General features: G+C 48.6%; 7 protein-coding genes across 7 annotated transcripts; 3 read left to right on the top strand and 4 right to left on the bottom strand.

Annotated features, from left to right (window-relative positions):
* Positions 1–1,082: 1,082 nt before the first annotated feature.
* Positions 1,083–2,576, bottom strand: N7509_009902 (uncharacterized protein; the record flags this gene model as incomplete). The annotated part of the gene is made up of 1 exon (XM_056634539.1): positions 1,083–2,576. One exon carries the CDS (start codon positions 2,574–2,576, stop codon positions 1,083–1,085), a length of 1,494 nt encoding a protein of 497 aa, XP_056485159.1.
* A 559-nt stretch (positions 2,577–3,135) lies between these two features.
* Positions 3,136–4,445, top strand: N7509_009901 (M20 family metallopeptidase; the record flags this gene model as incomplete). Its single annotated transcript, XM_056634538.1, has 2 exons — positions 3,136–4,028; positions 4,088–4,445. 2 exons carry the CDS (start codon positions 3,136–3,138, stop codon positions 4,443–4,445), a joined length of 1,251 nt encoding a protein of 416 aa, XP_056485158.1.
* Positions 4,446–5,028: 583 nt separating this feature from the next.
* On the top strand, positions 5,029–6,587 carry N7509_009900 (uncharacterized protein; the record flags this gene model as incomplete). Its single annotated transcript, XM_056634537.1, has 3 exons — positions 5,029–5,053; positions 5,136–6,136; positions 6,168–6,587. 3 exons carry the CDS (start codon positions 5,029–5,031, stop codon positions 6,585–6,587), a joined length of 1,446 nt encoding a protein of 481 aa, XP_056485157.1.
* A 1,262-nt stretch (positions 6,588–7,849) lies between these two features.
* Positions 7,850–9,554, bottom strand: N7509_009899 (uncharacterized protein; the record flags this gene model as incomplete). Its single annotated transcript, XM_056634536.1, has 2 exons — positions 7,850–8,281; positions 8,352–9,554. The coding sequence occupies 2 exons, from the start codon at positions 9,552–9,554 to the stop codon at positions 7,850–7,852; spliced, it is 1,635 nt and encodes a 544-aa protein (XP_056485156.1).
* Positions 9,555–9,597: 43 nt separating this feature from the next.
* N7509_009898 (uncharacterized protein) lies at positions 9,598–9,862 on the bottom strand (the record flags this gene model as incomplete). The annotated part of the gene is given in 2 exon segments (XM_056634535.1): positions 9,598–9,793; positions 9,813–9,862. 2 exon segments carry the CDS (start codon positions 9,860–9,862, stop codon positions 9,598–9,600), a joined length of 246 nt encoding a protein of 81 aa, XP_056485155.1.
* A 2,388-nt stretch (positions 9,863–12,250) lies between these two features.
* On the top strand, positions 12,251–13,190 carry N7509_009897 (TFIIIC subunit 6 family protein; the record flags this gene model as incomplete). The annotated part of the gene is made up of 2 exons (XM_056634534.1): positions 12,251–12,325; positions 12,396–13,190. The coding sequence occupies 2 exons, from the start codon at positions 12,251–12,253 to the stop codon at positions 13,188–13,190; spliced, it is 870 nt and encodes a 289-aa protein (XP_056485154.1).
* A 1,711-nt stretch (positions 13,191–14,901) lies between these two features.
* N7509_009896 (uncharacterized protein) lies at positions 14,902–15,132 on the bottom strand (the record flags this gene model as incomplete). Its single annotated transcript, XM_056634533.1, has 1 exon — positions 14,902–15,132. The coding sequence occupies one exon, from the start codon at positions 15,130–15,132 to the stop codon at positions 14,902–14,904; it is 231 nt and encodes a 76-aa protein (XP_056485153.1).
* Between the last annotated feature and the right edge of the window lie 305 nt (positions 15,133–15,437).

The following is a 15,437-nucleotide window of genomic DNA, read 5'->3' as shown; positions in this document are numbered from 1 at the left end:
TTTCAATTCGGCCAGACTGCCTACGCAGAATTGCACAGATATTGCTTCACTGGTGAACCAGCACGTCGCAAACGATACAGTCGTATATCATACAATGCGCGAAGAAAAAGGGTCCAAGAGTTATAAAGTAGTGGTTCAGGGCTTTATAAACCATGATTCAAGACATAGAGTATATAATGATATCTAGAATTTTGACGTCACTGGCTTTGCTATGGGACTTTGATCAATATCTAATGAAGCACAAACCGGTGAAAAGCCTCGGAGGATTATCCAGGGAGGTCGCGAATGAGTCTGTCGCAAAAATTAAATATGTCAGATTTGATTTCTGAACTACAGCAGTTGCATCAAAAGGCGAACACTAGGCAGATTGGAATCAAGAATTCAATCTTCCTCTCTGCTTCTCTAGGGAGGGTTCTTTTTATATCTACACAGGTAGGTCTTAGCCCGTGTTCAGTAGATTAATTAATAGGGCGCGGAGCAGGGTGAGAGGCGTACACACTAGGCCTCGCAAAGGAGATCTGCAACGCTGTAGTGGTTGTGGAACTGTCGGACACACAGTACGAAGCTGTTCTAAGAAATAGATCTGTTTTGAGCTTTCAGATAGTCTACTTTAAGCGTTCGTGGTTAAAAGGCTTAGAGGAATGGAAGAGCGCGGAGTCACTGGCTGTTCGGTTGTTGATTTCATTACTCCTTCAACGAATGAAATGATGAATCCTCTGTATGGTTGAACGTTGAGTTTGGGAACCAAACATTTTCTGCCATCACAATTCTCATCTTGACCCTAATTGATCTCTTCTGTCATCAAGTCCTGAGGCCATCGAGGTGCGTCATGTCCATTTCCACGAGTGCCAATGTTATAACCGAGCTGGACGGCACCGTGGAAATCGATTACAGGTTTGACAGTTTTGATCTTGGATTTCAAGGCTGAGCTCTCCCTTGTCTCGAAGAAGAAGGGGTTCAAAATTACTTCCCTCTTTCCCGTTTCATTGAAGCCAGGACTCGCGATACCGTGGTCGAAGGATTGTCATAGGATCTATGTGCTCGGTATGTTAGACACCCGCGTCAGAGCTTGAGCTCGCTTTTCATGGGAAGTACGGCACTTGCCTGAACACCACGTTACCATGACGAGCCCATAACTTCTCCCAGATAGCCACTGGATACTCCCCAACGCAGTCAACAAGCCATTTGTTGTAATAATTCAATGCCGTGTCCACAAGGTAGCTGCCCCCGCTTTCCGCCCTCTTCATCAAAGCGATTAATATCGCAGAGACGCCGACGACACCTGTCATATAATCGCTATGTGGGAAGACAGCCGTCACACTCTCACCATCCTTTAATCCCATGGCTTTGCCGAAGCCATGAGAAACCCCGACACAAGAGTCGCTAATTTGCTGCCAGCCACTACGGTTAGACCAAGGTCCGTACCAACCATAGCAATTCTCACGAAGCACGATGATGCCTCGCGAGCGACCTTTCGTCATATTCAATATATCATGGGGCCCGAACCCATACTTCTCGAGTGAGCCTGGCCGGTAACCTTGGACGACTACATCCGCCTCTGCGAGGAGTTTCCACAACTCCTGCCTGCCGGTTGCGGTCGTGAGGTCAACACTGCAGTTCCATTTGCCCCAATTCAGGTCTATATGGAGTACGTGCATGTCCGGAAGACGTGGAGAGGTAACTCGCATAACCGACGCTCCCAACTCTGCTAGACCGCGAGCTATCGCTGGACCAGCGATGATGCGAGAGAGATCCACTACTTTAAGACCCGCAAGAGGCCTTTTGGTCGATTCTTGGCAGTTGGCGTTTTGCCACCATGTCGGACCTTGAACTGAAGACGGGTAATCATGAATTTCGAACAGCGAAAGATGAGAATTCGCCTTTGCATGCTCGGTTGCTCGAAACGACTCCACAGATTCGCATATGACACCAGATGTCTTGTATACATCCGAGGTCAGATGCTGCAATTCTGTGCTAGAGAGTCGAGCCACGCGCTCAACGAAAATTGCCGCCGCTTCATCACTGGTCGACACAGCAAGGTCGTGCGGAAGACCTAGCATATCCAGAGTATGATTTGGATTCAGATCGCCGTGCAAGTTGAAAAAGCGCTTATCTGCAGTTTTATAAATATTTGTAACCATTTTTCGATAGGCCGTTGAGTCCCTGCCGTGGAAATTGTAGTTCGGGATAATATTGTCCAGTGCGTTGAGATTCTCTGTAGGCGAAATTGGATTTTTGGAGTCGTGATTGATTGTCCAAAGATAGCAAGACATGAAAAATAACTGAGCATGATCGGTATCGATTGTCGCACCTTCAAAGGCCAAGTCATGCTTTCTCTTCATCAATACACCGACGAGAACTGCTTCAAGGGCCTTCAGTGCTGCTGCAGACTCAGCAAATCTCCAATTAATTGGAATGCTCGGTTCATCGTCTCCCGAAAAACCGATCTGATGAGAAAATTCTAGCGCCTCCTCTGGTAAATACTTTTTGATCCAGGCATTGTTGAGAAGTCGTTCAAATACCTGCCGCGCGCTAGACGGGACAGAGTAATGTAGTGAGTGTTTCGGCGAAGCCATCCCGTTATCCCACAAGTAGAGCGTCGGTAGGATCTCTATACATTTGCCAATTAATATGGATGAGTGTGGATGAGATGCGTGGAAGACGATAAAGCTGGGTTCCTGTCTACAGTAATTCAATTGCGCAAGGACTCCGTCAAGTGGGTCCGTTCCGTTACTAGCTTCAACAATACATTACAATACCATTCCATACCCATGATTTCCGATACCAGTTGCTTGATGGAAGGAATTTCCCCGCGAAAGTATACTCTGGCAGGGAATGGGTTTGCACCGCCGCCATACTCCTCCCTCATTGTGGGGCAGCCCGACGGCAGACCGAAATCCCGTTGAGATTGAGCAACAAAACCAAAAACGAAGCAAGAAATCACCATTAATTCGGCCGGAAACGGACAAGTTTACCGATGAATTTTCTAGCTTGCAAATTTACTTCTCGAAAATGACTCGTGGGCGCCACATCGCGGATATTTAAAAAGGCAGAGCTCAGCTAGATATATGCCAACCTCACCGGGCACTTCTCAAACCCCAGCAAGAGAGAATACAAGATCAATATATGGGCACAATGGAGACATCTAGCACTGATATGGAGCAGGCCCGAGAGCTTGTCAATAGCCGCATTGACCAAGTCAGTCAGGAGTTGCACGAAAAGGTCAACAAGGCGCTTCATGCCAATCCAGAGACTTGCTTCAAAGAGTTCTTCGCCCACGATACGCTTACCTCCTTGCTAGAACTGCATGGATTCAACGTCACGCGAAGCTCCTATGGCCTGGAGACTAGCTTTGACGTGTGCGTGGGCGATGGCGGACGACAAGTTGTTTTCTGTGCCGAGTACGACGCTCTTCCAGAGATAGGGCATGCCTGCGGCCATAATCTCATTGCGACTTCGTCCATTGCCGCCTTCTTCGGAGCTGCCCACGCAATGTGCAGGCTTAATATACCGGGGCGACTCCGACTCCTGGGAACACCTGCGGAAGAAGCCGGCGGCGGCAAGGCGAAGCTCATTGATGCAGGCGCCTTCGACCCCCCCGAGGACATTGCTGCTGCCATCATGGCGCACCCGATTTCAAAGCAGCGGTTGAACTCCAATGCATCACTTGGCGACATTTCAGGCCTGGCGGGTCCCAAGGCCACTGCTAACCATAAGTTCCATGTGGAATTTCACGGCAAAACCGCTCACGCAGCAAGCGGGCCATGGGGTGGTACTAATGCCCTGGACGCCGCAGTTTCGGCCTACCAGAACGTCGCACTTTTACGTCAACATATTCGCCCAGATGAAAGAATACATTCCATTTTCGAAGTCGGAGGTACAGTGCCAAATATCATTCCTGACTATACGCGCATGAACTGGTGCGTGCGCGCTCCAACTATTGCGCGAGCCGACCTCCTTCTGGAACGAGTGAAGAGCTGCATAGGTGCTGGTGCAGCGGCATCTGGCTGCAGAGTCAGCTACACTCCGTTCGTCCCCATACTTCCATCCTGCTGAAATGAGGGATTACGCTTACACGTTTTTCCAGGTCTCCAACATATATGAATCTCCGGGCGAACAGTACACTATGTCATGCTTATGTTGAAGACATGGACAAGTTAGGCAAAAAGGTTATAGCCTTGCACAACGAAGGGGCTGGTTCGACAGATATGGGCAACGTCTCCCATGTTGTCCCAAGCTTTCACGGTGTATTCGCCATACCAACTGATCCGGGTGTTGTTAGCCACAACCCAAACTTCGCCGCCGCCGCCGCCACAGATGGAGCACATGCCGAAGCAATCACATGTGCCAAAGGCATGGCTATGTTGGCTCTCCGAGTTCTTGCCGATGATTCTATAGCAAGTAAAGCCCGGCGCGACTTTGAAACACCCGATGAGACACACTGAGCTATAATCATCAAGTATCTCAAGCTGTGTTTGGGTTCTTCTAAGAAGATATTTTCGATACGGCTCGAAGGATGGGAAGACTCCACCCCCCAAAAAGGATGGATGTGGATATCAGCGGAGGGCTTGTCTATGCTTAACTTGAATTTGCTACTTAGGAAAGGAGTAGATTTGGGTAGTAAAATACACCCGAAATAGTTTAGTTCCATTTATATCGTGATTGCTTTACATTAGGGGGATTCTCAACACTCCGAGAATCGGGATTTTCAACACCCTCTTTCCCTATCATATAAGCAAGGATACCGTGACATGTCCTTGTATCATCCACTCTCTTTATCTGTTCTTCAACTTAATTCGACTTATCTTTTTGGCCTGGGTTTCTTAATATATTAGCCCTATCCCATAGGGGTAAATACATCTAGTCCCAATGTATTTAGGGGTTTTTGCTTAAGTATGGCCCTATACCCTTATTTTACTTCGCGTCGGCCTGCAAATCCCCGATTCCTGTCGATTTCGACCCAGTAGCCCGCAATGCGACCAGCCCCGAAATTCAATGGCTAGCTTCGGTTTATCATACTTACCAACCATGGCTCGCAGAATGGAGCGATTTTGTAGGTGATAACAGAACTTCCGGCGATCTCCAGCACCGCCCCAAACCGAGTGGGTCGATATGGGATAACACCACTGTCACAGGGAGTTGGATTGAGACCAAAGACTCAGACGTCCAAGAAATTTCTACTAAGTATGGTCGTATGATTAACAATATTACTATGGCGATGCCCCACGGTGGTATTCCTGGTGCGGCAATGGATAAAAAAAATAAGATTCCACAGCCGAATGATATCTCGGGGGAAGTTGAAGGTAAATACAATCTTGAAGCTACTGTTCCATCGCCAGCGGTCAATGTTCTATGTGTTGGAATGAATGAGTCCGAGATATCTCCCCTGGTCTACGATACATGGCCTGATGCAGACTTCAACGCAACTAGCTGGATGGCTTCCCCGCCGGAAAATATCCCTAGGGCTCCATCCTGGCTTAACAGCACAGTAGTCGATGATATCTTCGGCTTTGGGGAGAAGTATGGCCAGCGTCCTCCTATTTTCGGTACATTACCGGAAGCAAACAACACAATCTCTAATATAACAGGCCTTTGGCCCTCCAGTGCGATATACTTGCTGGGTAAACCAAGCCGTGCTGATCCACCATATGTTTTGTGCTCAATTCGCACTAGGTTCACTGGTGTATGCTCAACGCGGTACCGTGCCTCTCCTAGCGGTGCTGTTCTGAGTTCAAATTGTGAAGATCCCAAAAATCATCTTCAATATAACTACCGCAATCCCGATTTTCAAGAGAGTAACTGGCAACCTGATTGGAAAAATGTCGCCTCGATGTGGGCTAATTCACTGAGCCTTGGGTCAGGAATCATAAACAATGAAGGCAGCAATTCACGTCTCTTGATGCAAATGGTGCCTGCTTACGACTCCTCCACAAAAAGATATTCTCTCAGTGAACATTTCCCTTCTACTAGCGAGACACTTGCTGTAATGGCCAGTACTATGTTGATTTACAGTTCGAAAGACGCACCTTTTATCCCGGAATGGAACTATACTACCGTGGATGATGTTCTTGTCGAGCCTGTTTATCAATATTTCAAAGCTTCTCTACAATTTACTAGCCTCTCTACAATTTACTGGGTACGCTTCCGGCAGCAAAAATCGCTGGCAGGGTGTTTTTTACGTGATATTGCTGTCTTGCTTCATCACAAGTTTCATTTGTTTCGGATTTATTATATTCGAAGCCCGTGGTCACCAAGTCACCGACTTTACTGAGCCACAAAATTTATTTGCGTTAGCAATGAACAGCCCATATAGTTCGCGATTGAAGGGGGCCTGTGGAAGTGGTCCTGTTGGACGGCAGCTTAAAGAGCGTTGGCTTATTGGGATGGCAGAAGAAGAGGCGCACTACTATATTCGGGCCAGAACCGACGGGCAAAAATTGGTTGCTGCTAGACGAGCTACCAGATCCCGAACTGTCGAACAAATGAGCATGGATGATCAGTCAATGTCATTGGAACCTGTGAGGCCTGCTGTCGATGAGTATCGGCGGGTTTCGGAACGAGACTCGTTCCTTGGAAGGTTCTATTAGGTGCCCAAGATTCAGTACAATCCATGCTTTTACTCAACTGCCACAGCCAAAACACGAATGTGCTGGCTACGCAGGTGCTTCCTTACTGTAATTTAAACAGAAGATTCATATTGTAGTAGGGGGCCGCTAGAAATTAGTTTGACCGCTTGATTCACGTAGATCTTTCGCGATCCCTACTTTAGTCTACCTTTGATTTAGCTCCTTTCAGACATTTCGTTAATGCATTGTAACCTATAATTCACGTGATAGAAAATCTCTAAATTCTTGGACAAACCGATACAACTCTTACTCGACATTGATGCTTATCATAGCAACTGCTCAGCTCTAAGGTGATTTGGGCATTTAAGCCGTGATGGCCCTGTTCGATGAGGCTGAAGTTGGGTGCGTTACACCTTCCTCGTAGGACTGGAGTGTAAATTCTCTAATCAGTGTATTGTATACTACCTTTTTTTTAGAGATATTTGTCTTCTAGTCGAGATAGAGAGATATAGGCAAAGGAAAGAAAAAGAAAAGAAACCTTGACCCCAAAAAGGAAGGGAAGCAATTCCGCACGCTCCAGTCCAACGGAAGCAGAGCGGCAGCGGTAGCAAAAACAAAAACAAAACAAAAGAATTGAATCAAATGACAGGTCCAAATCAGTGTAATATAATAAACTCCACAAAGACCCAAAGAAGCAATTCATATACTATACGCCTTTCTCAGCCATATCAAATCAAACCAAAATAGGGTAGTCCCAAAGAAAAGCACCAAAGGAGAGAGGGAAATCGTGCTTCGTTGGGTTCTTCTCACACCAACCCTTGATCTCCTCTTTCTTGAAAAAGGGAGAGGTCGGGTAAGTAAGTAAGATAAGAGGTGGTTTCATAGATAAAACCAAGCAAGCGTAAAGCGTAAGGTAGCAAAGCATAGCATAAAATAGTAAGAATATAAGAAATGGGAACTTGAATTGAAACGCTTCCGTTGAGACTGGACCAAACCAGACCAGGTCTATCCTGTCTGGTCTTGGAATAATGCTGGGATATGGATATCAGGGGGTATAAATTGAAAATTCGAAAGTCGAAACAAAGTGGTATATCGGGATCTTGTAAACTTGTGGCGCGGGTTGAGTCATGTAATAGGTCGTGAGAGTAGATGGCGAGGTTCGTGAAGGAGGTAAATGGGAAAGGAGATGTGGTTGTGGGAGGTAGGATGCCAAAAGGGGCGGCGTGGTGTTGGCAGAAGAGGATGAGATAGGACGAGACAGAATGCGAGCGTGAGTTGTTTATTCACTCCCCGGTCCCAGACGAAGTCCACCTTGGAGTCCGCACATCATCCCCAATCCAGTCCTTAATCACGCAGACGGCCCGATCCGGGCCCTGACAGAGCTTCCGGCGATTGAGATGTTTAAATCGGGGTCCAAGCGGCCCATTCACAAAGTGATATTGACCGGCGAATCTATACTGGCGACGATCGCCTAGCGGGTAGAACTTGTCGCCCCAGTGGCCTCGGAAGAAAAACCACTCTGTTGGTGACTGAGGATTCACGGTGGATGCGCGTAGAGTGTTGTTGGCGTAGGTGTATGCTTGCTTATTTTGCAAGGGGTCCCAGAGCGGGCCCCGATCTGTCACGTCATGCAATAATCCCCATGGGAGAATATATTCATGCACCCCGGCCGTGGCGTACATGGCATGGCTTCCTTCGGCAGAGTAGATCACGGGCTAGGGGGGGATTTCTGTTAGAGCTGTGCGCGACTTTGGGTCTCATTTTGTTATTTCGATAGTGACTCACTCGTTGTCCGATCTTTTCTATAGCCTCGTAGCGGTAGGCTTCGCCGCCATTGTGGGCGCTAAAGAACATGGCTTTTGGTTTGCCGTTGTGGAATCGCATTAGGCAGTGCTCCCAGTCGCCGACATGATTACCGAATCGCACATTGACGACCGTATTTCCCAGGTTGAAGCTGTAAAAGAAGAACCAGAAGGCGTCGACGACGCCATTGCCTTTGTCCATGACGACCAGGATGGCTGGGGCATCGCTGCGGCCTCCAGGGTTCTCAGTCCCAGGAGGGCTCCCAGGGGGGCTGTCAGTTGGAGCCTTCTGCAGAGACTCCTGAATTGGATGACCGCCGAAGCGCTTGCGCAACTCGATATGAAGTTTGCGATTTGCTCGCGAGCCCCAAGAAAACCATTGGTCATTGCCCTTTTCGCCGAGATGTCGCAGGTCGTCCCATATACTACGATCTTTTTCAGATTCACCAGGGATTTGACCATCGACCCGACCATCCCAGTCAGCCCAAGCCTCTTCTTGGACCAACTTGTCATCGATTTCGGGAATGTTTTGCTCCCCTTCTAACCATGGCGGGCGGGACGAGGGGTCATCATTGCTAGTCAAAAAGACCGGACGACCCCATTGATATTGATTAAGTTGATCGAGGTCGCTCAGGTTCGGATGCTGCGATTCGGACTGAATTGGGTCGTAATTGAGATGGGGGGTAGTGTGATAGAGATGCTCAGCGATGTCGCCAGGCCAGAATTGTTCCTTGGAATAAAGATGGACGAGTGGGGCATAGTCGAAGACATAGTCGGGGATCTCCCGGCGTTCCCGCTCATCGGCATCCCAGTCTGAGTGATTGGACCCGCCGCTAATCCAGTAGGACTGCCAAGGTTTGGTAGGGTCGGTACCATTGTCGTCGTCGCCGTTGTCGTTATCGTTGCCGTTGTCATCACTATCCCCGGGATCTGTCCATTTTGCGGGATTTCGCCGACCGAAAGGACCGTGGACGGTTTGTAAATGCGCCGCACCGCAGATGCCGAGCCAGCGGCAGGCTTTGCGATCGAACCAGGAGCGAGAACTGGCGATCCACGAGCGCTCGTCCTTGTCCTCCTCATACCAGACGAAAGCGCGGGGGTTGGTCGCGCGGACTATGCTGTTGACGGAGACATAAGCGATGAGTGTCAGCAAGACAACAATGGCGACCTTTGCCGTTCGAGTCATCTGCTGAACGAAGCGGCAGGGACTGCCAGAGTTGACGCAGGGTCTAGTCGATGATCATGGAACGAGAGGAAGGGTAGGGTCGGGTAGGGTAGGGATGGAGAGAGAAGGGAAGGAAAAGAGAAAGAATGGAGAATGGGAGAAAAGAGAGACAAAATCCAGTGATCACGACAACAGGGTAAGACTGGGCATGGGTTGATAACAAAGCAAAATGGCTGAATGGGTTAGGCAGGGTGGGTGGCCTATAAGGATGGAATGGACAGAATCGACAGGATTGGCAAGGTGGGCGGGATGAACGGCATGAATGGCATGGGCGGTGCCGATATACGCAAGCGTTCCTCGTGAGCAAAAAAAAACCAGCAGGAAAACCCAAGCCGAAAGGTAAAAGTGGCTCGAGCGAGTCAGAATGGGCGGACCGGGAGTGTGCGGAAATGGGCAATGCAGGGCGATGGAGAAGCCGGATGCAATGGGCTAGACTAGCGGCCGATGCGAACGGGAGAAGAGAATGGGATTGGTGCAGGGATGATCGATGATCAAGGGAATGGCGGAAAAGTCGGGAGAACAGTGCGAGGCTAGCATAAGGCTGAGTGGAAGTACCTCGTGGTGAGGGGAAGTGGTGGAAGTGGTGGAAGTGGTTGGAGTGGTTGGAGTGGAGTGGAGTGGAGTGGAGTGGGTGAAGTGGGTGAAGTGCAAGTGAAGTGGAAGTAGGAAGCGGGAAGCGGGGTTAAGAAGTTCCTGATGATGAGCATCACTTCTCTTGAGTTGTATACTAACTTGACCCATATAAATATGATTATAGATCTGGATATAGAGTATAAATTAAGCCACTATTATTACCACTTCGCTAATCATCCCATTGTTAGAATATACTAGAACAAGTACTGTATACAACCAAGGCCCCCTCAGTAGAGTCCTTGGTCAGCACCTACACTAAGTAGGGGAATTATGCACACATCTTTTAAAGGACAGCAAGGCAATACACAATGGGAAATAATCCGAGAGAGGAAGGGCAAAGACAATAAAAATGGTAATTAACTTCAAGTTGTACTAAACAAGTAGCCTGTAGGCCCTGATGGAAAACCGATGGAATGGTCACCTGATATAATGGTAACCGCACCTTACTATTTGCGAAACCAGACGACAACCACAACTTTCACTGCCACAACGAAGCCTGGGGGCACTAGTAGACAGAGACTTGGTGGTATTATATGACCAGTGTATGTCCTGTACATAGAGTAGTTTTCAAAGTTAATTTTACCTATATTTCCATTTTAGCAAGGAGAGAGAGAGAGAGAGAGTGTGTGTGTGTACTATCAAGCGAAACATTGCATGTACAATTGGAAAAAGTCCATCCTCTTGTATTTATACCAAGGCTTCCGGAGCGCTGCCTACGTAATACTAGAGCCAATGACGTGGTTAAACTATATGTCAGATCTATTAACGTAGGGTGGGTGAACTACGCTAGTATTCATGCCATTGGAAATGTATGTCTTTACTACTAAGCTCCTGTGGGTATGCATGGACTGTACGACCGGCCTGGCTGCAAGTTTTGGCCTGGGCACATTTTTACATGACACCCACTGACGGAACCATGCACTTCAAGTTCTTCCTAGAATTCGAATCTTGACCTCATTTATCAGGACCATGTATATGATTCGCTTTGTATTTAGAAAAGAGCCGTAGATCCGCTCAGCTATTCTCAAAACACATTAGATCATACGGGATCTCACTCGGTGACGACACACATAGATGCACATGCAGATCTCTGCACCCGTCTGCGCCCTTACTCCTTGATCATCTGCGAAACCCAACATCTCCCCCGGCTTTTCCCATTATGAAAGGGAGACCCGCCAAGTGCCAGCCAGCTGAAAACCTTACATTTCTGTACGGCGCTTATTGAGGCGCTTCCAAGGTTTGCATTACCGTTGCCTTATAGAATCCGGGGAATGAATCGATAAATCACGTTGTGCAAACTTAAACTAATGCTGTGTGATTTCAGAGGCACCTGGACCCGCATATTACTATGCAGCATGCACTAGTTATCATGTAGTAGCACCAGTTCCTGTCCCTTTGTCGATAAATAACCCAATGGCTCAAAACAAAAAACGAGGTTCCGCCCAATGATAGATGGTAGTTGTTTCTAATCAGCTGGTTGTTATGCAGTACATGTCGCAGGACGGTGTACTTCCAAGTTTATGTAGTATTTTTCTCTTTTCTGGCTGATCATGCCAGTTGATGTAGTATGGCCTGGATGGATTTTTGGACAATGATACTCGGTCTCACTTCAGGCTGCCAGTGCCCAGGTGGAATTTTCAATTTAGTTCAAGTTGTAGCATGAAATAGTAAGGCGTTAAAAAACGTTGGAATCTCTATCTGGCTAACCCTCGATCTCCCAGGTACTCATCCAATATTTCAGCAAAGAAATTGAAAGCTAGGGCCAAAAACATATTCCCAAAACATTCCCACATCTGACATTTAGTCCTCATTGGACTATGCTATTCTAGATGTGACCCGCCTAGAATCGGGTCATCTGTCATTGTACCTGAAGCCTGATAACTCGCTCACCGCCTAGATGACTCACCCTTATCTCCCAGGTCACGTGTCGATCGCGGGTCGCGACGTGATGGAAGCTCTGTAGATCATCCATTGCACACTTTAACAATAACACTGCCAGCTCTTTATTACCTCAATTGCCAGTCATGGAGATCGACTCTCACCTTGACCCCGACTCAGATTCAGACTATGAATACGAGTACCACCCCACCGAGACAGAGGTTCTGACCCCTCTTCCCTTCCATTCTCTTCTCCAATTCATCCCCAGATCCAACTAACCACCCTCCCCAGAGCTTCTACCTCAACCTCGACCTAACAGCCCACCATGGCCCAATCCGGCCCCCACGCCAACGCCAACCCGACAAATCCAAAGATCAATCCCGAGCACAAGCCCAAGCCCAAGACGACGACGATCCAAACCAACCCATAGACGCCTTCACCCCACTCGAGAGCGCCGAAGACTCCCTCACCCGCGAACGAATCCAAATCCTAGCCCTCCACACACGCAACCCAATAATCGCCTACCAAAATCAAATCTTCAGCTGCTCCTGGGCCGATCAAATGGGCACAGAACTCCTCTTCGCACACCCAGATACTGATCCAGACATGGATCCCGCCCGAACCACGCCCCTCCACAAGGGCCCCGCATTCGAGCTCCTCGCCGCCAACAGCGTTAAGATCGTCGGCCGCAAAGCAAACCTCACCTCCAGCAGCGGCCTATCTGGGACTGGGACTGCAGCGCAGAGCGGCTCGTCCACTGGACAATCGCACCAGGCGCAATTTATCGCAAAGCTACAAGCACTCAAGAAGAACAAGGGGGAAACGGACGAAGTAAGGACAGTCTATCAAGTGCGTCGAAATGCCGATGTCGCAAAGCGTCTTGCTGCGTGGGCGAACCTGGAGGCATGGGCGAAGACGGAGGCACAAATCGCCGATGTGCAGAAATTGCGGGAGAAAGCTGCTAATGGCGATGCGGATGCTATGGAGCAGTTGGAGATACTTTTTCGTGCTTATTATGAGGAAGACTCGGAGTTTCAGGGTCAGGGTCAGGATGAGGATGAGGATCAAGATCAGGGTCCTTCTTGATTTGTGGTCTGGTCTGGTCTTGCCGTTGGGCTTTCTTTTTGTCGAATTTATTGTGCTCATTGCTGCTCATTTATGGGTATGAGTTTGTGGTTGGCCGCTGGACCCTGATTGCCATCGCGGCTAGCTCAGCTGCACTGGACTGGACTCTGTTCTCTCTCTCTGAGGAAGGTTAGTGCAGTCGCGCATCTGAGCGAGACGAGAACGAGCTGAAGTCCGGGATAGGCATCCCTTACGAATTCTTCCACAGTGCATAAGTTCTGCCCAGAGTCCCTGCAAGTTTGGCAGACCGAGGATCAATCCCGTTCGGAATCACGGGCCCCACTCGGCTTCGCGGCAACATCTATAATCGGATCGGATCACATGGCACATGCAAATGCAAATATACTGTATGAGTCCAATTCCAGACCCTACAGTCTCCCGGGCGATCATCTTCCCCTGATGTGATGGGTAACGTCATCCCAACGCCTTGGATCGTCGGGCTCCCCGTTCCTGTCCCCGTCCCCGACCCGACCAACCATCCTATCTACCTCGGGTGAAGTGAAGCAACCAGTTCCCCGTGCGACCGAGCTGTGTTCGTCGGATAGGATAGGATGGATATTCGACCCGTTTTGTCGCCTCTTCCCTCCTGTGGCGAGAGCATTTTGCAAAAGTACTAGTACATTGGGTTGATGTATCGCATCCTTCCAAAGGTCTAGGTCTAGGCCAGACCTAGACAAGTTGGATAAAAGCAAGCTAGACTAGTCGAGTCAAGCATCTCGCTCTCGCTCTTGACATCATAGCAAATCATAGCAAACCTAATAATGTACCTTTGCACACCTCTTTTTGATCGTCATACGACAGTAGTAATCTGTACATTACATGTGAGATGGCATTTGGATACGTCTGTATGTACTTCCGTCACCGACCTCAGTCGCAGACAAGTGTAAAATTCACTAGCCTGGTCAGCCCAGCCTGGCGTCTCGTATGCCATAGTATGTGGCAGACTGCCAAGTTCTCCTGAAATCACTCCAAAACCTTGGAACAAGAGAAAGGAAAAGGAAAGGAAAAGAATCAAGTAAAGTAATAATAATGAAATTGCTCAGATCATAAACAAACACACAAACGCCAGAACAACCCGAACTTGAACGCCTATCTCCATGACTTTTATGTATCCCAGAACTTAAACAGAACAGAACAGAACAATTAATCCATCCATCCATCCATCCGTCCAAGCTAAGCCAAGCCAGACCAAGCCGTCCATACATATCCCTGACCAGCCCCGACCAATAACCCACACTAAAGATAGAAGAACAACAAAATCACAACAGCGCGTAAATGAAATGAGAGAAAAAACAAAACAAAGGTATTAAGCTGGCTGAATCCCAAGCAAGACCCCCCCAAAAGGAAGAAAAAAAGGGAAAAAAAGGGGGGAAAGTAACAGAAGAAACAAATCACGCCGCCATGCCGCGCTAACCGAACCGAACCGAACCGAGCTGAACTGAACTGAGGAAGAGTAGAATCGCAAATATCGCTGCAAGATGAATGAATGGTGAAGTCGGTCGCTGTCGTGTCGCTCACGCCGTCGCATCGTCGTTTTTATCAAGTTTCAAGGCGTCCAGACGGGCGTGGAAGAATATTGATGTGGATGTGATGTTGACGGTAACGAGTAAAAGTAAAGTAAACTTGACACTCTCAGCATGACCCATTGGGTGCTGCCCTGCCCTGGGCTAGCCTACTCAAGACTCAAACTAGGAATCTTCTCATGCTTGGACTTGGTCGCTTTGCCCGTACTGTCGATGGCCAGGGAGACCGGGGACGGCGGGGGTGCGGGAGGTAGAGTATCGTGGAACTTTGGTTTTGAAGCGGAGCCCATGAATGCGCGGGAGATGTCTTGTGAGAAGGCGTCTCTGGCGGTTGTGGGTGGGGAGAGGGTTAGGGTGTTTGGCGTGGAGATAGTGGCCATTTTGTTGGTGGAGTGGGTGGTGTTGCGAAGAGAGATAAATGGATAGATGGAGGGAAGTCGAGGTGAAAGTGTTGTGGTTTGTTTGGCTGGAAGTAGAGTAGAGTTGGAGATTGAATTGAGATTGAGATTGAGTGATTGAAGAGGAGGGTGGAGCTGGAGCTGGCTGGATGGAACTCTTTTGTATTGTGTTGATCGGGTAGAAGTGGCAGGAGCTTCACTTGAGTTCACTTGAGGTGACGTGACTTGGGTTGACCTCGGTACGGCGCTTAGATCAAATGTCGCGGCTGATGGATCGGATATGGCCC

Source organism: Penicillium cosmopolitanum (assembly GCF_028827165.1).
Source record: "Penicillium cosmopolitanum strain IBT 29677 chromosome Unknown utg000009l:1.0-9042332.0:1.0-9050551.0, whole genome shotgun sequence".
Taxonomy (NCBI): Eukaryota; Fungi; Ascomycota; class Eurotiomycetes; order Eurotiales; family Aspergillaceae; genus Penicillium; species Penicillium cosmopolitanum.
This window is presented reverse-complemented; position numbering and strand designations above follow the sequence as displayed.